This window comes from Chlamydotis macqueenii, chromosome 2 (genome assembly GCF_036417535.1).
Source record: "Chlamydotis macqueenii isolate bChlMac1 chromosome 2, bChlMac1.mat, whole genome shotgun sequence".
Taxonomy (NCBI): Eukaryota; Metazoa; Chordata; class Aves; order Otidiformes; family Otididae; genus Chlamydotis; species Chlamydotis macqueenii.
In genome coordinates this window covers 113,742,612-113,764,776 of record NC_141557.1, presented here as the reverse complement: position 1 = coordinate 113,764,776, position 22,165 = coordinate 113,742,612, and the positions used below count along the sequence as shown (strand labels likewise).

The window sequence follows — 22,165 nt, the reverse complement described above, 5'->3', positions numbered from 1 at the left end:
TGAATTACAAAGACAGCACCACTGAAAATTTTGACAGAGGAACCCTTAATCTCCTGGTACAGAAATAGGTGTAAAAGCTAGAGAGTAACTTCCCCTTTCCCTTCAAAAGCACTGTCATGTTTTTTACTCCTCTTGTTTCTGACAACGTGACACAAGGGCACCATTCGGGCTCAAATTCCTCTTTGAAACCATGGAAAGTCAGTTTTAAATGCAGTGGAAAACAGCCGAGACGACTGCATAACCTTTTGCTGCCAGCACCTGGGGCTTCAGCAGCTCATGAGAAAAAAGGGGAGTTTTCAAGGCTGGGGGACACTTGGGTCTATTCCCGCGTTCTGCACTGCGAGTTAATAAAGCGCATCTGCTTTTAAACTGATGCAAATTAAATCTGATTATCAATGAATCATGATACTCTATGCGCTTCGTATGGGCTTCAGGCTAGACACAGCTCCCAGGTGGTTGTGCCAATGGGAACGTCTTCGGCTGTGACTTCTGCTCGGAGGAGGAAAAGAAGGGAATATTATATTGCACCAGCTCACAGTCCACTCAATCAATTCATCCAAACATAAAGACTGGAAGGGTTTTGCAAGTGTTAATGTTTTCTTAGAGAACGGAGAGAAGGGAACATTCTCTTGAAGAGCCTGTGTCTTTCAGGTTGGTCTCTCTGAGAGACTTCATGACCTCACTTCGTGACAAATTCTTTCACGGGCTAGAGATTCAGCTATCTTGCCTTAATAGGAAGGTACAAAGTACTCTGAAATATTTTTGACCACTCCAAAAATATGTTCCTGCTATAGAATTCTATCATCATTTCCCATGTGCTCATTTGAAAACAAACAGTAAAGCAAGCTGATGGCATGAGATTTCAGTTGGAGCATTCTTTAAAGTTTTTGAGTTTTGGGTGGGTTTTTTAGAGCAGAATCTATTAAGTTTCTATGTCATCACACTAGTTTAATCTCCTTCTATATTCTGTAGTGGTCTTATATACGTAACCGTAGTTACAGTTAAGCCAACAATAAATATTTCTTTTACTTTATTGCTACACTGTGAACTGAAAAAAAAAAAAAAATTCATGAGGACATTGTTATTAAATCAATCAGTAGCTTTAAAAGCAGCAATTCTGCTTGTTTTTCCAGCTTTTTATTTATCTATTTTTCCCCTTAAGAATACCATTGCTAGGATCTAGGCTCAGTTGTGCTTTGAAAAGTCTGTTCCCTGATTTACTGGCTTCTGCTCTGTGGACAGCAGCAACTCAGGTGTAGATGGGATTCCAGGTGCCTTGGTGGGCTTCTCCAATGTCCGATCAGGTCTTCAGTAAAGGCTACTACCATCACTTCTTCCCTCGGCTGCTTATTATAATGAAACTACAGCATGATGTCCCTGAGACTCCTACCACTTTCAAACCAAGTGATCAATACAAAAGCGAGCAGGGGAGGCCCAAGTATCACCAGCTATGTCTAGATTAAGGAATTAAGGACAGAATAACTTGGATGGTTAGGAAATTTAACATCACAGCACTAGATGTCCTTTGTATATGTTCAAAAGGTCAATTTTGCAAAGTGTCTGAGCTTCCTGCTGCTGAGAAATATTTCATTTTCTCAGCCCTGTGGCCTTCCAGACTTTCGTGCTACCCTCCTTTATCTTTCCACTAAGGATCTGCTTTGGGTCGCAGGCTGCCATTATTTCTTTAATATTTGTCCATAATAATTGTGCTGCCACCATCAATTAAATTCACCAGATATTTTTCTTCCTGGCCTCCTGCAGCTTTAATCTGAAACTTTCCATTTTCCTGTCCATGGACACCATCACAGCCTGAACAGAGTCCAATTTTCCATTAATGGACACAGCAGGCTTTTAAAATAAATCAGACGAGGGTGGAGTCCGCAGCTCCGGATGCACCATGTGAAAGAGTCAGCCAGACCCAACTCCCGGCTCTGCACCATCTTCTTTCTGCTTATCTTTGTGTTTATTGAAATAATAAAAGATGAACCAAAAGGGAAAAAAAAAAAAAAAAGAATCACCTAAACAGCAACAGTCAAGTGAAAAGCACCTAACATGGGATAAAAGAGGAAATGGGATCTCATAGTTCTTAATCCATCTACATGATCCGTAATTTAAACTGTGATATCCGAAATTTCCTTAGAGAGTACATCTGAACGCAATGCCTTGTATGCTCTCCTGGACGTCTAACTCAGCATGATATTTCTCAGGCTAGAGGAACTGAAAGATTGAGTACTGGACCAAAAAAGGTGTTTTTTTTTTTTTTTTCTATGTAAGTTATTGTCTTAATTCGACTCTGATCTGTACAGAAAGAAGATGATAAACAGGTCACCCTGGAAGGCAGATGACAGCTTGCAGAGTCTTGGATTTGGAAAGCATTGATGAACTTCTCCAGAGAAGTGGTAGATGCTCCATCCCTGGAAACATTCAGGGCCAGGTTGGATGGGATTCCAAGCAACCTGGTCTGGTTGGAGATGTCCCTGCTTCTTGCAGGGGGGTTGGGCTAGGTGACCTTTAAAGGTCCCTTCCAACCCAAAGCATTCTGTGATTCTTGGGCTGTCATGGGAGATGAGCACTTCACAGTTCTGTTGTTGGCTTTGTGTGCATTGTAATCTTTGCCCATGGAAATACCTCAGATGCTGATTGGCGTCCAGTCTCTGCTGCTCACTGGAGGATGTTTCAAGACAGCTGTGAGGATGTTGCTCTGGAGGAAGGCATTAAATGTTGAGGTTTCTAAAGCAGTCTGTGCTTTTGAAAGATGTACATGTAGATGCCCTGGGATTGCTTATAAGCTTGAGTTGGTCTAGTTTTGGCTAGAAAAAATGCTGGCAACTAGAAGAGACTGAAATTGGAGCAACCTACTGATGTTTAGAAATGTGTCGGACTTTGTCCATCTGAAATGTCTAAATCATGCTTAGATGTTTTTCATTAAAATATTTTTGCTCCATGAGCAGCTACAGTGCAGTTAGGTTGTGGTTGCACCATGGGAGGTCAGAGCCCAGACCTAGCCCTCCTGGAATAGCTCACTTTTGGCCTTGAAGGCGGGAAGAAGGTTGCTAATGATTGCATTTCAACCATGCTGTTCTGCACCCTTTTAGTTCTCTCACAGCTGGTGGGAGAAGACAGGTCCTTTTCTTAAGGAGATGGTGAAGAAGATGATGATGGTGGTGGTGATGATGATGATGAGTGAGTAACCATTGCTTCAATTCTCCTTTCTTTAGGTGGGCATGTCTTTAACATGCCTCAGTTCTCCCTTTTCCACTAGGAATGCTCACGTGGATCAACTGTGGTGATGGTCTCTTGCTTCCCTTCTTGCCAGTGCTGTGGGTTTCCATCTAAAGGAAAGCTGAATGGGTGGTGGGTGGAAGTCTTACCCCAGCATGCAACCAAGAGGTAGCCAAAAGATACAGGTGGGAACCAGGCCCACCATGCACTCCAGCCCTGCACTGAAGACAGATCTGATATCTTTCCTGGTTAAAAATGATGGCACATGGAAGTTTAATCAACAGGAGTCGATTGCCTCGCAGGCTGTGCTCTCACCCACTGATGCGGGACGATGTGAGGAAGGTGTCTAGGGTTCAGGCTTCGGGTTAGGGGTGGTCACACACACGTGCTGCAGGGTCATTCAGTCACGGGCAAGTGAGGAGGGACTGGGGAAACAGCATGGTCTAGACCATTAATCCAACATGGATGGTAACAATTCAGTCATTTTTGCTCTGAGTGGGATGAGAGTGGTTTAGAAGTAAAAGCCTTTTATCTGTCTTTTTAAAACATTAGAGCTAGTATGTTTCTACATTAGATTTTTATCTTTTTTAACACACCCCCCCCCCCCCCCAATTAAGCTTGTTTGTTGCCAGCAGAAAATACCACTGGAAACCATGGACTCCCATTGTTTTCTGCATATTTATAATTTCGTGACCTGTTCCTCCCTCCCTCACACAGCGTGTCAGACTGTTCAGCCCTGCAATTTTTCTGAATCTATTCCTGGTGCGTTGTCTCCCCTCCCCATCCAGAGCGGCTGTTCAGTCAGGACCATGTTGAGCTGTGGAGGGATGCGGGGTGCCGTCGCGAGGGTGCTGCTTTCCCAGCCAGGATCTGCCACCTCTGCTCCTTGCAAGGGGGAAGCAGACCAGCACTTAACACATCTCCCGTGCCTACCATTTGGTATGCTTACGGTTTTTAGCAGCATTCTAGAAATATGCTGAGACTTGTCATCTTGCCTGCCTTTTATTTTAATTTGTGTGTATGTATGTGAAGACTGGCTAAGTGTGAGAGAATGATAAAAAGCTGAGACCTGTGTGCTCCCAGGGGGTCCTAATGCCCAAACAGATGAGCAGAAATTCAGGGACCAGAATGAGGACCCTTTTGCCTTCTGGTGCGAGACTCAAAGCCAACGCTGCGTGTGCTGTTCTCGTGCCGCGACACACCGCCTTTGTCCTCTGTAAAAACCCAGCAGAGGATTGCGGGCAACATAAACAATGCAACAGAGGAGAAATGGGTGGCTTGAGGTAGCCTAGAAGGCTCCAAACCTTTCCTTGCTGCAAGGCTCCCAGCCTTTACAGGTGATGAAGAAAAGCTTGTCGAGAGCTCAATCTGGAAACTAACAGAAAATCCCAATATTCCCTCCCCTAAATCAATGAACAGAATCCATTCCTTGTAAATCAGTGTCTGTGAACACAAGGGATTTAATACTGGTTTGTAAATAAACCCTTCAGCCTTGTCATCTTCTTGCTCTTCCGGTCAACTCTCAGAGTAAAAACCCTCCAGCTGTTGGTAGAGGGAAGCAATGGGGAAGAGGGAAACTTGCCCTTCATGTCTTTATGTGCTTGGAAGGAAAGGAGAGAAGAATATAAAGGCTACATGAGCTACACGGATGCCGATGAATTGAAAATGAGGGAAGTTTAGGTCTCCTGTCAGCAGTTCTTAAAACCTGGCTTGCACAGCTTCTTCCTCCATGGATGTACCCACTGATGCTAGCCAAGGTAACATTTCACTGCACTTGGAAGCTCTTGGAAGAGGATTATGTTCTTGCCTCTCCTTTCTTCTTTTAGTATCTTGTCTAATTAAATGCCAGAACTTTGTTAGGAACAGCAGCTGCTGCTGCTGACCAGCCCCCAGACCAGAGTTCCCATAGGGTAAAGATTTCAGTTTCGAGTTAGATGAAATACTGATAGGAGTTCAAAAAGTTATAAATGAGTCACCGATGAAATTTGACTGCGAACTGGAAAGCTTCTGCTTTGGGGAATTAAGTCCTGGAGCATCTGTGTATAGCGGAAGCAAGGGTCCTAGCTGGTTTAAGATGATGCTCAGCAAGATTTTGGAAAGCAGAGAATGACAGGCTAGAGGAATGCGTAGAAAGGGCAATTTAACTTAGGATAGTAGCCAATATTTAGCTCTTGCTAAGGGAAGGAAGTGTTTGCCACTCAAGTCAGCAGCAACTTCTTGGTCCCCTTGCCTTGCTTTGAAGGTATGCAGGCCATTTTCCGGGATTGCTGTTCCTGCTCTTTCCCAGTAGCACACAAGAAGCACTGATTCTCCTCTCACTCTTGGTCCTGGTATTTGCTGGTGGCATCTGGGCAAGGTTTGTTTTTTGTTTTTTGGTTTTTTTTTATAGTGACTGCAAAGCTCTCCTCTGAGCTCACCTGGACCAGCAGGCTCCAGCCCGAGGCAGGGAGTCTCCGGCTGTACAGGCTCACAGTGAAGTCAGTGGGAAGGAACAAGGTTTAGGATGTCAGAAAGGTCTTTTTGCTTGTGTGCAGCTTTCTTCAAAGGGATGCACCTGAAGTTTCTTTTTCCTTTTTCCCCCCACTGCTTCACTACAAAGTTTACAAGGAAACACGAACAAATTAAGTCCAAATCTGCCTCCCACGCTCCTTCCCTCCCTCCCCAAAGGTGCAACTTGAGATCGGTTCCAGCCTCAGCTAGTGATGCTGGCAGTTGCTGTGATTGCTCAGTCTCTCACCTCACTAAACAACTTCTACCTTTTTTTTTTAAAAAAAAAAAAATTGATGTGGAGTCTGGATCTTTTAGTATTGTGGGAAGGTGTTATCTCCTAACAAACTGCTCCTCACTGCTTCCAGGGAAGCCTTATGCTGTGGGCTCCGTATTTTAGGAGGCTGGAGCAATCAGCTGCAGTTGTATCATTAAAAGACCTCACAGACTATCCCAAAGAAGACACTGCCTGTTAGTGAGTAGTTCTGGAAAATTATAAGTAAAGTATTTTTCTGTATATTTGTATGTTCTGGGGTCTGTGTAAATCTGGCCAATGTCTGTATTGCCACAAATATGATTTACAGCTGAGGGTCTCTAGAGAACCCGGAGAGTGAGGGGTGGAGGTAAGGAGCCAAACCTTTCGCCTAACTTTATTAATGTGGAGTGAAAATGCACAGCAAAGGGGTGTTGTTTGGCGAGACCGCCTGGCTAGGTGTTGGATTTAGGGGGTGTCATAGGTGGAAAAAAAAAATAGCTTGAATGCGAATAGGTGGTGGATAATTGGGTGTGTGCATGCATGAATGTCCAAAACTGAACGTTCAGTTTCCCAAGCAGAAGCAGCTGCTTGCGAACTATAACTGGTACGGGGGCCAGTTGTAAATTTTATTACCACCTGAACCAAAGTTGTGTGTCCCAACTTCTCTAGTGAACAAGGGGTTGTCAGAGATCAGTGACGCTGAGGAGCCTGCTTGTGCCTCACCCTTCTGCCCACTGACGGTTTGGACTAGGAGAACCAGGGCCTGGCAGCTCCAGGAAGAGGAGCTGGTGCAAAAAAGAAGGGCTCAAAAAAACCGACCAACCCAAAACAATGGTCTGGGGAAGAGGATAATTAAGATCTTGGCTGGAGGAAAGATCCTGGAAGTGAGGGCTCGGCAGGGTGATGAATGCCAGGAGATGGCAAGGGCCCTTGGGAAATCCCACCCTTGGCTTATTAATAAGCAGCTTTATGTCCCAGAAGACAAACCCAAAACCATTTCACAAATACAGATGAGAGAACACAATAATTTTACATACTGTCACTGGCGGAAAAGAGTCTGGGTTTTTCAATTTTTTTTTTTAAACTTTTATTTATTTTTTTTAGAAAAGGAATAAACTCTGCATGGTAGAGTGTACGGTATGTAATTTCAAAACAGAACAAGTGATATGGAATGGATTATTTTCCCAAACTATTTAAAGTTGAACCTAAAATCATTTGTAAATCAGCACTCATTACCATGTAAGACAAAGGAAAACAATCAACATGTTTTTTGTTTGGTACAGATTTCCTCTACCACTTCAGCCTGAATTTTCCCAGGGTTGGGGAGAAAAGGGGGGCAAATCCTGCCCGTTGTCCTAACCGTATTTGTACTGACCAAGCTTTGTGCTCTGAGATCTAGCATCATATGGCTTTATAATACGTTCCTAAGTGAACAGTGCAACATCATCACCATCTTAAGTGTTTATTCCACATTCAAGCTGTAACCAAACATCACTCTGAAACTCTTTTCAGCCCCTAAAACAACAACAACAAGAACAACAACGAAAAGCAGAAAGTCTCCAGCAATCAGATTTCATCCCAGAAATCTGTGTAAACTGTAGATCAGGGTTGGGTAGCAGCACAGAAGACAAAAGATGTGACAGTGTGATTAAATAGTGTCTCTAAAGACTACTGTAAAGACTGTCATTCTTTAGTCTGCATCTTGCAATCACAATTTGCTTTTTCCCTGCAATACTGTAAAGCAACATGAAAAAAAAATCAGACTCAAAAGCAAAAGGTAGAAGCCTTTACAGAAAGGTAAAACTTCTGCTTAGCCTTGAGTGGTCGCTATCAGAAACAGATCTCTGCAACCAGAAGTAAATCTTGAACGTATATACACGGTTTGGGTGGAAAGGGATGCAGCCAAGGATGGAAGCCCTCCTAGCAGACCTGCAGACTGTTTTGGCTTGTAGGTCAACACTACACTGCCGTTTTGGGCTGGATAAACTGGCAGGGCAGCACTGCAGGCGTTAGGCGTGCTCCAGGCTCTTGGCTCCTCTGCTGCTTGGCTGCGTGGGGGCCGGAAGGAGGGAGCAGGAGCACTGGTGAGGGTCCCCATCCCCTCGCTCTGCAGTTGGTTGTGTGATGCGTAAGTTGCAGCAGCGTGGGGTGTTGAACTGGGGAGGTTAAGTGCATGCTTTTCTCTTTACCCCCTCCTCCCCAGTCCTGTTGGAATGTATCTGTATCAGTAATTAGGTAATTATTAATAATAACTGCAAGCTAGCGTGGTCACCTTCTCCCTTAGAATGGAGGGAGAGCAACAGTATCAAACAAATTCCCATTTGTCCTGACACGTGTAACCTTTCCAGATCCTACAGAGCAATCATTTGCAGGCGTTTTTCACACCAGAATTTAAAGGAGTCAAAGCTGGTAAAGAAACTGGATGTTTCCTGGCCTAACTGATGGAAATAATAAAATTGATTAAAGTAAGAGCGAAAGAAAGTAAGCATTAGTGTGTTTACATCCTCTGGTATGTCCCACTTCTCTACGATCTGCTCACAAGCCCTTTCCATACTCTGAGCAAGCACTCCCAAACTTAGAGAGGTAAGGCTTCAGCTAAAAACTCACCATCGAGATTACTCTTTGTTTTATATAAATACCACAAATGTAAGTATTTGGCTTTACCAGATCCATCTGGGGCACGTCGAGGGCAAGGCTTGTTAAGTGAACCAGCACAGGAGAAGACTGGACAGGGGTGTAATCCCATAGGATAACAGCAATTGAACGATGTCCGTAAGCATGGCGCTAGCTTAGTGTGGATGTAGCATTGGGGAGCTCAGACAAAACCCTCCAGCCTTCTGGGTGTCCAGTCAGAACCAGGGAAGCTGCAAGAAGTTTTACTGTGAAACTCTAGTACTGAAATGTCTAAAGGAACTGGACCTCTAACTTCAACGGGCACTGATTTTAGGTTTTGCACAGTCAATTCTAGTTAAAAAACAAAACTTTTAATAGCTGATGCCCCTGCTGTTGGAGCCTTAAGACACCTGTTATACTGCTGAGCCCTACTCTTTTTTTTTTTTTTAATAAAACACTGTTTTAAGATAGAGCACAATAAATGTGCTTATTACGCACTCTAACATAGAGCACAGAAATACAACACTACAGAGTGCAAGTCTAACCATCTCCACAGTGGGAAAAGTGCGAAGGTTAAAAATATGCATGTGGCTTAACACAAGATATTTTTAAAAAACATGACATGGAAATCTCATTCTAATGCTTTCATCTTTATCACAAACATGACGGGAAACTTAAGGTCAGTTGCTGATCCTTCTCTCATAGTAGTGTAATCCTTTCAAAGGTACAACGTTGGAGAGATCAGAGAATAAAAATACCAAGGGTCCAAAAATGATCCCGTTTACCACTTTTCCAGTAGTTATGTTTTTCAAGAAGTAAACACGTAAGGTCACCTTGATCTTCACCATCGGTAACTGATACACTCGGAAACAGCTAAGCCAACCACCTGGACTGAGATCAGTTTGGTGTCGCACACGCACACACACACGGATACACACACAAACACCCCACAGGAAAAAGTGCACTTTCAATTGCTGATACAAAAATAGATTGGCACATTCTTTTTGACACAGTGAAGATATCCTCTTTAAAAGCTTTTTCACAACGTTAAGAAGTCCTTTTGGAAGTTGCAGCAGGTCTGTAGAAAAAGCGCTATGAGAATGCACTCACGTGGGCTTCCAGGGTTTGTGTGACGGAGAGAGGGGTGGTCATGGAGGCTGTCCATCTAATTTTTGCCTACTTTTAGAGATGCAGTCCCCACAGGTAGGGTCAGTCACCACCCAGTTTCAGCACGTTAACCATTTAACAAGAGCTCAGTCTTCACCTGCTTTGAGAAAGCAACAATATGTAAATCTGTCAAAGCTGAGAGTCTTACATCGATGCAGTGTTTCCTATATGTTACCGGAAAAACTGTTTTGGAGAGAGAGAGAGAGAGGGAAGTGTTAGGAGTCTGATTTTGCATTTCCAGTAGTAACTGCGGCTCAGGAGAGCCAAGCGGGAACAGTCGGGAGCCCCTTCCCCGCAAAGCAGCCAACGCTAGGAGTTCTGCACCAAGCGTCTGTAGTGCGGCATCACTTCGTGCTCGGGAAGGTGGAGAGCAAACTCCAAGGCCACCAGCACCGGGAACTCAAAGGCGATCAGCTCTCGCCTGTTCAGCCGGAACTTCTCTTCCAGTTTCTGCAACGACAGCCAAGAGGGAAAAAAAAAGAAAGAAAAACTCTTTGAGAATGAGGATTTGACTTTTGAGTGCTTTCTTACAAATGACATTCAAACCACGCGTGCTGCTGTCATTACACCTCCAACCTGCTGGATTTGCATGGCTCTGGGTTTAGAAAATGAGAGCAGGATGAACTGGATGTATAGATTCCTTACTGCAAAGGTGAACCTACAAAGCTCAGCCAGCCATGCTGTTTCTGAGATGTTTGTCATTTCACTCATACCACCTCCAGCAGATACGTCTTCTAATGATCATAGTGATTACCGCTGCAGGAAGCGGAAACTCCTGGCTTCATGCAAACACTGAAATCACTCGTGTAATGGAAGACGTGCGTCTCGTAACTGCCCACAAACTTCCTGCGCTGCTTGACATGGCTAATTTTCCTTTCAGCATTAGACTGTGTTACAACACCCTACTGGGGAAATTATTTCTGCTACAATTAGACACACTTCATCTTAATCCCTCAGAGGCAGAAGGTGTCATCTGCCATACCGTAAGAACAGTGAGTAATAGAAACGATTGTCCCCAAGGGGAATGGGATGGGTTTCACAGTTGGCTTTCTGCTGTAATGTACTAAACCTCCCATCTGCTCTGCTGCTCTCACTGGATTTGCATGCTACAAGTAGGCAACTAGCTGGTCAGGGGTATTTCCCCTCCCTGTCCTCTTCTTATTATCTCCCTGGCTTGCTATTTCTCTGCCCACTGGGTCTACTGAAAAGCTCAATGTGTCTTAAGGATGGAGCAATGTTTCGGGATAGCAAGAGAGGCCAGATCTTCCAGCTCCCACTGGGTTCATTTTTTTTTCTGGATATTCGGAGGGCTTTCCCAGAGAGGTGGTTGATGCCCCATCCATGGAAACGTTCAAGGCCAGGCTGGATGAGGCTCTGAGCAACCTGATGTAGTCAGGGATGTCCCTGCTCCTTGCAGGGGCGTTGGACTAGATGACCTTTGAAGGCTCCTTCCAACCCTAACCATTCTATGATTCCATGACTCTATAATGACCCAGCTCTGTAACTGTGGTGGAAGGGCACGAGTCCAGTTCTGTTCCCCAATCAAGTTTCCACTAAGTGAGTTGGTTGTAGCCAAGTACTCAGCTACCTGCCCTGATTTTCCATAGCGTTATATCAGATTGGTATCTTGGTGCTTGCAAACGGATTATGGAATAACAGTCCCTTCTGTTAACTCCTTCATATGAAGTGGGTGGAAAAGCAAACACCTTACTCTACAAAAAAAACCAGCTGGGGTGAGGTGTTCTAATGGGAACACTTCTTGAAGTTTTCTTGCCCAGAAGCTTAACTTGAGGAAAGAAATACAAACTTGGTAGTCTATTAGACTCCCTCTGAAATCAGTAACTGCATTTACCTCTCAAAGGAGCATCCCTATTGATACTCTTGAAAACATAATTAAAAGCAAAATGAATTTTCTGAGGGTTAACTTTTGACTTGTATTGACAGAATGGCAGTCAGATACCTCTCAGGCCTCACAGTTATCTGACACCAGGGTCTTCAATCACACCAAGTGAGCTTCCCACGCCTCTGCAGTGACATTGATCACCACTACTTCCACATAAATGTGTAACAAAAGAAGGTATTTATCTGGCTGTACCGCTGGAAACCAGAATGTGACCACTGACAAGCAGGCTTGTGTAGACCACACACTGGCACTTCATGTAGAAGGAACACTGAAAACCTGTGGATACGTACGTCTATAAGATGCTTGACTTCATGTTTTCTGAGGTCACTGCCAATTTTGGCTGCTAAAAGAACACAGGCTCCAGCACAAAGCTTTCTATTCTGCTTGTTCAGCTTCCCCTTGAGAGCGAGCTTCTCAAAGTAGACAAAGGCCATGGCCACTGTGGGCTCTTCAAAACCACATTCTTCTTGAGCAAGCTTGCGCATTTCTCTCTTCAAGCTGAGTAAAGAGACCAGACAAATATGATGTGAGCTGCATTTTAAAGCATTTCTCATTTCGCCCTACCAGTCATCCTTTCAGAGATTTCTGCTTAGTCAAATAGAGGGGAAAAGGAAAACGTAATTTACGGGGCAGATATCTTTATGCTCTGTTTTGGGGACACATTTCATGGCACATTTTGACCTTATCCTTCCCCCACTGCCCCCAACAAACTATGTCAAACTATAAAAGCAACTGTGTCAAATGACAAAAGCATTGAAAAGCTTCAACATTTTTAGTAACAACATTTCATCAGAGTTCTTAAGCTGCACACAATTTATTTAGTAACAACAGCTTGGTTGCTTGTGCTCTATAAGCAGCTTTGCTGCTGGTTATGGTTGGTGAAATCCAAACTGACAGTCTTTCCACGCACTGCAGTATTGTCTGGTTATGGAGCAACAGGACTCAGTAGCCTTCTGGCCACTTTAGTCAAATGAAATCACCATTACTTCAGTGAAGCAATACATCGAGGCTGCTACACTGGAAACAGTGATGAAATACTACAACTTTGCTGTGAAGCTCACCACTTGTTTTACTTCCGGCCATGCTCTCTGGAGAAGACACAAAAGTCAGCATTCCTCTTTCCTCAGTCCCTTTTTCAGCTAAGTGCTATGAGCTTAGAGTCTCAACAAGTTGCGTTATTTTTCCGGGTTTTTTAGTATAGTGCGTGCCCAGCACGCATCCTCATCCCATCAGATGCCGCGTTTGACACCCGACCAGTGCATGTTTGTACGTTCCCCTGTGTCGTTTACTCAGACTACTAATCAAAGCAATCACCTGACTTGCTCTGCACCTCTGCCGGTCACGACTCCTGGAAGATCAATGAGCGCCGTGCTTCCCCTCACGTACAGCAGCAACTGCACTGACATGTGAGACAGCTGCATCACCTTACAGCCTCACCAAACTCTGCAACGTACCTTCTTATTTTACTGAGGGTTAACTTGATGTGAGGGAACTTCTCCTTAAAGGTCTCATTCATGTCCTTCTTGAGATCTGATGGCTTCACGTAGTCTATGACTGTGGTCTGCAACACATGGCCAAGAGAGAATTACTCTTTCAGTTTGTAACAAACAAGACCACTCAATTCCTAAAAGCAAGGAATACCAAACAAGTGCCAGTCACTCCCAATGCTTTCAGTAGAGGGAAAAGCAAATCTGAATTAAGGCAAGAATTTGTTTGCGACTGCTCCATCAGAACAAATGACCTGAAATCCGAGATGACTGTTCAGCACAAGCCCCAAACAACACATACCTTACTAGGGTTCTCCAAGTATCATTAAATATGGCCGCATAAATCCTAGCTGAGAAGTCTTTCGTTACACCAGAAAAAAATAATCACAAGAACTGATTTGTGTGCGTATCTCCATGCGGTTCTGAGACATATTGTGAGCTCTTCTCAAACTGATTCTTCAAAGAACTGCTGGTACAAACTCCTGACTGCCATAGCGCACCTTTGTGACCAAGCAGGCAATTAACCTGCACGGCACGTCATTCAGCAGAGTGCAAGATAGTAATGCTGTCGTAAGCTAGGCAATTAAGTGGATAAAAATACTGCGTTATGACAACATCCAAAGTGTACAGTCTATTTCCTTTACATTGAGCTTGCTATTCCTTTTTGTCACAACCTAAAGAATTCCCTTGAGTAGCAGAGGGTCCTCCTGGCCAGTACTGCAATGCCAGCGCTCGCATCGATGGGTGTGCAGCACTTCTCTCATTCCTTCAGTCTTCACTCAAGGAAGCTTTTTACACAACTACTCTGTCACCATTCTCCTGGACAAAACCTATGAGCAGAAGAACAAGCCAACCTCCATTTTGGGGGTATGCTAATTCTCTTCCTGGCTTTGGCTGTTCTGCCCCTCAGACAGAAGTAGAGAAGAGCCGCAGGGCAGCCAGGGGACAGCCTGGTCCCCAGCTCCCCGCCAGCTTCAAACGCGAGCAGTGGGAGAGCAGCAGTCTGCAGTGCAATGTGTTCTCCTTCCAGTAAAATAATTTTTCCCTTCTAATTTCTGTTTACGATTAACATGTATTATGGCAAAAGGCCGTTACACCTAAACAAGAAGAGGTGGAAAGAGGCATGCAAAACACTTGTCACATGTCACGCCTTTATAGAAGATGGATCCTTGCTGCATATATCCTCATGGGGATCTAAATCAGCCAAAAAGTCTGACTGCTTTCAGTAATTGAAATATATGGAAAGGCTTGGGGAGGAGGGAGTGTAACGGCTCTAGAGAGCAATTGGACAAGTCTTGTTATCTGATCACGTTCTTGGCTGGATCAGAAATGAGCATGAAGGGGAGTAAAACATACCTAACTTTTCCTGCACTGTATTTAGGAGATACAGTACTGAAACAATAGATAATTATAGAAATTTAAAAGAAAGCAAAGTATATGTTTCCCCTAAATAGCACACAGCAGTATTTGACGTAAACATACTGTAATAAAGAGGAAAAAACCAACTTCTTGCCACAGGGTGCTGTTACGGTCACATAGGCGTTTTCAAATGCAAGCTAGTCTGCTATCTGACTTGCAGTGTGAGAAGCATAATTTATCCAGATAAACTGCTCCCCATTACATCCTAGCAGGTAAGTCTGCTGGGCACGACACACACGACAGCTGCTGCTGTCATCCTAAGTATAAAATGCTTGTGAGCCCCCTCCAACACAGTTTGCTCAATAAAGGGGACAGTTTATTAAGAAAATTCAGTCCTGTAAGAAAAGCTGCCAGTTTTAAGAAATCATCAAAAAGGAGGAAGCCACATCAACCTCCTTCAGCCACTCCTGCTGCCCTGCATGCGAACGGATGAGGTTGAGCGCAGGTTCGGGCAGATGTTGCAGTGCCACTGAGGTTAAAAATTCATGCATTGTCTTGACACTGAGGCAGGCAACGTGCTACCATGTCTGAATAAAAGGGAGAGAGGAAATGACAGGGAGGAGAAACCTTGCCCTACCCAGGGTTGGAGGGAAAGGCTTCAACTGTACGTGTGGGTCTGTCTGGTTTTCATCTTGCTGAGGTTGGAAGGATGTATGCAAGCGCCCATGTGGTCATGGCTCTTTGTCACAGACAGCTTCTCAAGTGCTTCATCTCACCTGGCAGGGCTCAGCCTTCCAAAGCAGAAGAATGAAAATCTCACCAATTACTCTCCTTTCTTTCTCTGGGATACTACTGCCTGCCTGTCTACTCCTTGGTTTCATTTCCAGAGGATCATCAGCAAGTTGGGTGCTTCTGACCCTTACACAGCTATGCTAGGAGTTTATGTGTTATTAAGAGAGTTCCTCTTAGCACTGCTATAAGAGGACTACTGAAACAAGCCACATAACATAATTTGACCAGTGCCATCTGCTACTCAAAGTACAGAAGCATTGGTCCATGCTGTCAAGAGTCACTGAGCACGTAAAGTTACCCACTATTAATCCAAAGACTGCTTTAGTTACTATGGGCATTTTTTGGTTGTCTTGGGCAGTCCTAGAAAGAGCGAGCTCACTGTTACTGTGCAAAGCTACACCTTGTTTCATGCTTCACTGCAAACCTAACTGCCGGTTGTCCGCTCTCCATTACTACGGAGCTCCTCAGTTTTATCTTAATTATCTTCCACAAAGAGATCACGGGTTTTTCAGGCAGATTTGCCTTTGGCTCTCTCCACGTAACCATATTCCCTTGCAGAGGGGAGGATGCCATCACGCGTGGCCCTTGTGTGCATGACAGAAACCGCTTTGCAGCAGAAAGGGCCCAACCATCCTCTGGACTCAGCTGAAGGGCTGCACAGAAATTATGCCAGACAGCCAGTTTCAGTTGCTTTCACCTCTAACAAGTAGGTGCCGGTGCGACTGCAGCTCCAGGGGCGATTGCGCAGAGGGGGAGCGAGACCTGGGCTCTGCCACACAGCAGCATCAGCCCCCCGGCGTGCACCTTTCCCCACAGCCGCTCGGCAGGCACCGTCTGTTTTACCTGGGACCCCTCCGGCTCATGGGAGATTTGCCAGAATTCAGCTGAATTCTTTTTAGAAGGAGAAAAGCTCTTTATAAAAATTTTATTTAAAGCAGAGCACTCAGAGGCTTAAGAATAAGCAGACAGCTTAAAACTGAAAATGGTAAGGAGGTAGGGCTATTTTTAAACAGGGAGATTTGTCAATTTTGTCCTGTGGATAAGAATCTCCACCCCCCCAACTCCGAATACTGTTGCTTCCTGCGAGACAACAGTCTCTACGATATAAATCACAATAATGAAATCCAGATGAAAGCTGGTGTGTGCTGGTTTTGATTCATGTAACAGGATAACAGCAGCATGTTTGAACACACTGGCTCTAAGGCAGCTGTCTCATCTTGTCAGTGCCATGATGGAGAGCTCAACTGCCCTTATTCTGTAGAAAAGGAATTGTGCAACTTCTTTTTTCTCTCCCTTGATTTTTTTTTTTTTTTCATAGCTGCTGCAGAAACCCAACTGTCTGAGCAGTGGGATGCCATTTGCCTGGCCAGTGCCTACAGAAATGCATGCACGTGGGACTCTGCCCACCAGAGGCAGATAGGGGAAAAAAAAAAATCTGTTGACAGGTCATTTGAAAGTAATGCTGAATTAATGTCTGTTGAGTGATCAGATCAGTCACCCCTTCTAATTGTTTCTGACCAGGCACCCAAGCACCCCTCTTGCCATACAACACCCACGAGGCTACGTAGAAATCCCGGTCCTCGACCCCGTTCCTGCCTAGGTCACCGCCTGCACCCCGCGAGCGGTTGCGCACCGAGCAGCAATCTGCCCACGAGGGCTGGAGTGGAGGAAACCTCTGGGGTGGCCCAGCCACCCACAAGGACCAGCTGGGATCCAGCATGGGAGGGCTCTGACCTAATGTCATCCTTTGCTGCCTGTTCTTTGCTCAGCATTTACACTTCTCTGTTTTAGGCCACTTCATTGTATTTTGAGTCCCAAACAACACCGCCATGCTGAGGAGAAGACATGACTGTAAACGCCATGGGGTTTTTGTCTGGAGCAATTCTGGTATTGTTCATGTAGGAGTACTATTCAACACCAATGTCCCAAATTTTACGAAGGGTTTGTAAAATATTTCCCTAAAAGGAGCATAGCATTTTTCTATCCAAACATGCTTTCTTATACATAATGTTATTCCCTAGCAGGCAGGCACCCTGCACGCCTGGCGTCGTCAGACGCATGAGCAAGGCACTGGGAACTACCAAACTGTCTCTCTCCTCCTTCTAATCTCCAATGTTTGTAACTTCTGTCATCCAGAAACGCCTGTCTTGTTTCTCACAGCTTATTTGCACAAAACACATTTCACTTCAGTATTCAGCAATACTCCTTGCCGAGCTCTGTTCGTGTTCTCTGTATACAAATGGGTGGATGTGTATTTTAGTTTGGCGACGGAAGTTGCACAAGACAAATGAAAGTCTTGATATATGGTAGCTGACAGATGCCTGGACAACATGATGAATGCTTCAGCTGAAGTCTGTACTCCGCACGCTTTTTGCATGGCTGGCAGTTTTGAACTTGGAGGTTAGCGTGTGTGTTATTCACAAGCGTTTTCAAGCAGCTGCTTTCTCATAGGAAAGCTGTATATATAGTTTCATAAAGAGGGGAGGAGGGAGGATGCCTGAAATGGTTGGAAAGACTGGCAAGATGAAATATTGTTGAAAATAAATCCTACTTTGGCATGCTACCAGTAAAAGATGATCTAGCCTTGGATGCCTCTAGAAGGATAAACTCAGAATAAAATAGGTGAATAAAAGGAAATCTATATGATAGGCTCTCTTCAACTGTTACTGTGCACCTGTGACAAATCTACTTCACAGAGAGCAGACCCAAGACTGATACATTGAACGGACTTCCCGTAGGTCAGTGGCAAGTTCTCAACCACATAACAAAGGAAAATAAGTCGATGACTCTGGGCTGCCTGGCTAGCTTAATGCATACCATAGGTGACCAGCTATGTACTATAAACTGTCAATAAACTAATGTATATACTTATGGCTGAAGATGTATATACATGGCAAATTCTTCTAGAGCAGAGGCTTAAAACAGTGATGGAAAATGGGAGAGATGCCATCTTTATAATAAAAAAAACACCAAAAAAAAGAAAAAGGAAGACTAAAAAACGATGTTTCCGTTGTTACAAAGTTATTTACATTCAAGGATTTAAAAATGAAACATTTATAATTTCACAAAGCAAATAATCTCTGCCTCTCTGAATTAAAGTACATGGAAGGATGCCAGTTCATTTCATACGGTTAACACACAGAAATAATTCTTAATTAATACAGCGTGTCATTGTTACAAAATACGCGTTTATTGGAGTCTCAGCCATATAGCTTCAAATGCATATAGCACAGGGTTTCAATATGACTATATACCACCACTGTGACCCTCTGCTCCCTCAGGCTTTTGGGCACAAGGTCAGCAGCTGATAAAAAAAGCAGCCTGGAGATGCTTAATTTACAACTGCGGAAGCGGCTCAAAGAATAGCATGACGGCACTGAAGGATACTGGCCATAGTGGAGCACTCCTGACCTTGATGCTCCTTGTGAAAGACAGAACAGGGGAGCGAGAGACCAAATGCGCTATATCATCATGCAGGACTTTCATTAGACTGAACGGCCAGGGCAGCAACCAGTTCTAATTTTAAAATCATATTGGAGGACTAATATTTAATAACACAGCCTGGCTTTGCTCAGCACTAGTCCTGGCAAATGCTGTCCTGGCCTGCTGTAAGCACACCGCAGACTTTTGCGAGATGCTTTTTTATTAGCGGTGTAGAGATGACAATTTATTTTGACATAATTAAACCAATGGACTGAAGTTGTAGTTAAGTACCCAAAAAAACTTCCAAGTGTATCACTTAGGCACAGATAGATGGGTATCGCAGGGATGTTATTCCAGAAGGGTCACTCAAAGTCAAGATGCTACTGATCTGGGATTTTCTTCTTTTGTGCAAGTTTTGGCAGCACACAGCAGCTAGCTAACATGCTCCTGTGTTTCTGTATTACCAACAAAAGGAGGACTGCAGGGTTAGCCTCATGCCTGTTGCCAAGCAGTTGTCTTCTTCTGCACGGAAGGAGTTTGTTTCTGCTGACAAGAAGGCAGGGAGGCAGCGACAAGCCGGATGTATGCTGGTCGACATGAGACTCTAGCAAAGAAATTACTGCTCTGTCTGGTAGATAAAGTTCCTATTCTAGAGAGATTTAAAAATCTGCAAGAATTCCTGTTTCAGCAGTATCAGCCAGGAAGACATCTGTTAACCATGACATGATGTTTCCCTCCTCTCCCTGCCCCCAGCATGAATTTTTTTCTACCTCTTACTGTTTATATTGCGGTAGAGATTGTAGACTCTCCTACAAAGACAACACAAAGTGAAATAACTTCTCCAGGGTAGACCAAAATTTAAATATGACTAATACAATTAATAGAAGCCGTAGAGTTTGTGTTGGGAAAGTATTGAAGCTGCTTTTTCAGAATCGTCCCCTGACAGGCTGTTTGTGGGTATAACTTTTAGAAATGCAACAGGGAAGTGTATACCCTTTCAAGCCAGGAACTTCACTGCAGAAAAAAGACCAAACCGAAAGCACTTCTCCTTCCCCACAGCTATCTTCAAGGAGGAAGCTCAGCTACTCCTTGAAAACAGGTGAGGACTTGCAGTTAAAAATCTTTTGCAAGTCAGGACTAATCCAGCTCAGTAAAACTACAAGACTACAAGTCAATGCCAGTGATGATAAACTCGGGCTCCACAAAGATGGAGGGAACTGCACTTTGAGTGCTAACTGCACGTATTTTAGAGCAAAAATCCAAGCTGGACCACACATTTTGTCCGTCTCGTGCCTCAGGATAAAGCCTGTACTGTTTACTGATGCAGCATTCACACAGATCTCAACAGAGTTTAACGGCAGAGAAACCCAGGCCTGCAAAGTGTGAGCCGGGCTCCCAAGAGTAATATCGGTGCGTGTAGCTCTATCCCGCGGTCCGTGCCACAGCCCTGCATCCAGCCTCACTCATCCGCACCACCATGTGTTCACCTCCCACACACCTTCCCGCCCATTAATTGCTCTGACACCCCTAAGGGGCAGGGGGTAGAATATATCCTTCCAGTACCTAAAGGGGGCCTACAGAAAAGATGGGAAGAAACTCTTCAGCAGGGCCTGTTGTGGCAGGACAAGGTGTAATAGTTTCAAAATAGAGGGAGTTAGGTTCAGACTTGATATCAGGAAAATATTTTTTTACACTGAGGGTAGTGGAACACTGGCACTGGTTGCCCAGAGAGGTGGTAGATGCCCCATTCCTGGAAACATTCAAGGCCAGGTTGGATGGGGCTCTGAGCAACCTGATCTGGTTGGAGATGTCTAGTCCCCTTGCAGGGGGATTGGACTAGACGACCTTTGAAGGTCCCTTCCAACTCTAATGATTCTATGATTCTAATATCTGTAAGCTTGCAGCTGCCAAGCATTAATGCTAAATGCTGGCCAAGTAACAAAACTTTAATTACAAGCTGCAGTTCTCCACACATAACAAAATGCTCGGCACTGACATCAGAGCCACTCTCAGCTGCTCCGGCACTTGTGAGAAGCAGTAATTACAGCTATATTTCGCTCAGGATCAGAGACTGGGTTCAATCTGTGTACAGCAGCTCTACAGCTCCGTGGTCATTCGGCAAAGGTCTGTCACTACTGCCATGGCTGTGCACGGTCAGGAAAAAACACAGGTTTCTCACTGGCCTCAGACTGCAATTTGCTTTAATTGCAGCATATGCTGATTTTTGTATTTGGGGAAGAAAATTACTTGAAATTACAGACTGTTATGCTTCTGTTCACATTGATAAGAACTGCAGGAAGGGGGCATGCCAGCTGAGTCAGGAAAGTCTAATATGGATGCGAGTAAAGTCTCCTAAATAGCCAATATGGCCCTCTATTCACCAGCTTCACGCACAAGCCCTCCTTACCCCCAGCCCGAGTTGCAAAATCCTATTTAACCTGCAAGGTCCTGGGACACTCTGGCCCTACTTTTTCTCCCTTCTTCCAGCTGAAGGCAGTACCAGCCCCTTGTGAAATCTCTCAGCTGAGCCCTGAAGAACAACCATCTGCTCTTTGGTTTCTTGCAAAGCTGTGCATCTCCTGCGCGGCATCACAGCTACGCTGCTTCAACCAAGGGCAGGCAAAACCCTTGGACATTGGACAAGAGAGCTCTTGGCATGTCAGTTATTCCCACCAACAAAAGAAACACAGTACTTAATGTCCCTCAGCCCTTTCTTAGATTAGTGCTGGCCTTCAGAGAGAGACACACGAGTGCTGCAGACCCTCAAGCAGTGCTGAGAAAGTGATGGCGGGAAGGCAAATTCAGACAAAAAAAAAAAACCCAAATGTGAAATAAGGCATTTTTCCAAACACGGGAGTAATTAAGCCCTAGATAAAATGAAAAACCAAGGAGACCCCTGTCAATGCAGATATACTCTGGACAAACAAAGACGTTGATTTTAACAATTGCCCTTGACGTCCATTTTTCACCTTTCAAACATCTAATCATACCTCTGCCACAGTGGAAATCCCCAGTCAGCTCCTTATTGCAATAACAGTACCTCAAAATGCCACGGTTAACCAACACGGAAAGACGAGCATCGAACACCCGCTCCTGGGCTCAGAGACCTCCCCTGCAGGATGGTATCCTGACTGTCCTGTTTTGACTTGCCCAACCATGCCCATCTCAGCATCAAGCTGAAAAGGGATCAAAGACCTCAGGTGATCCTAGAGGACTCAGATTGCCTGGCACACATCCACAGCCTGACGAAGCTTGGAAACAAACCATGACTTCTAAAGCCATGTTCACTTTGGATGCCAGTTAACAACGTCTTTCTGTTTGAAGGAAGACAGTTCCCTTCCCATGACAATAACCATATCAAAACCTAACAAATATTTTCCCACCCAGATGTAGCTGCCATAAAAGGTTGATGCTTTGTGGGCTGGCAGCCAAAAAATAACTTGCCAACCCTAAAAG

At 44.5% G+C, this 22,165-nt stretch overlaps 1 protein-coding gene across 1 annotated transcript in view; it reads right to left on the bottom strand.

The window, feature by feature from the left end:
- Positions 1–7,033: 7,033 nt before the first annotated feature.
- The window catches only part of CABLES1 (Cdk5 and Abl enzyme substrate 1), a 72,716-nt gene continuing 57,584 nt past the window's right edge, over positions 7,034–22,165 (bottom strand). Inside the window, exons 8-10 of the mRNA XM_086740719.1 lie at positions 13,103–13,209; positions 11,939–12,146; positions 7,034–10,195 (exon numbers count right to left, since the gene is read on the bottom strand). Of these exons, the coding sequence (XP_086596845.1) occupies positions 10,055–10,195; positions 11,939–12,146; positions 13,103–13,209 (456 nt within the window). The 3' untranslated portion in view covers positions 7,034–10,054. The remainder of the gene's footprint in view (positions 10,196–11,938; positions 12,147–13,102; positions 13,210–22,165) is intronic.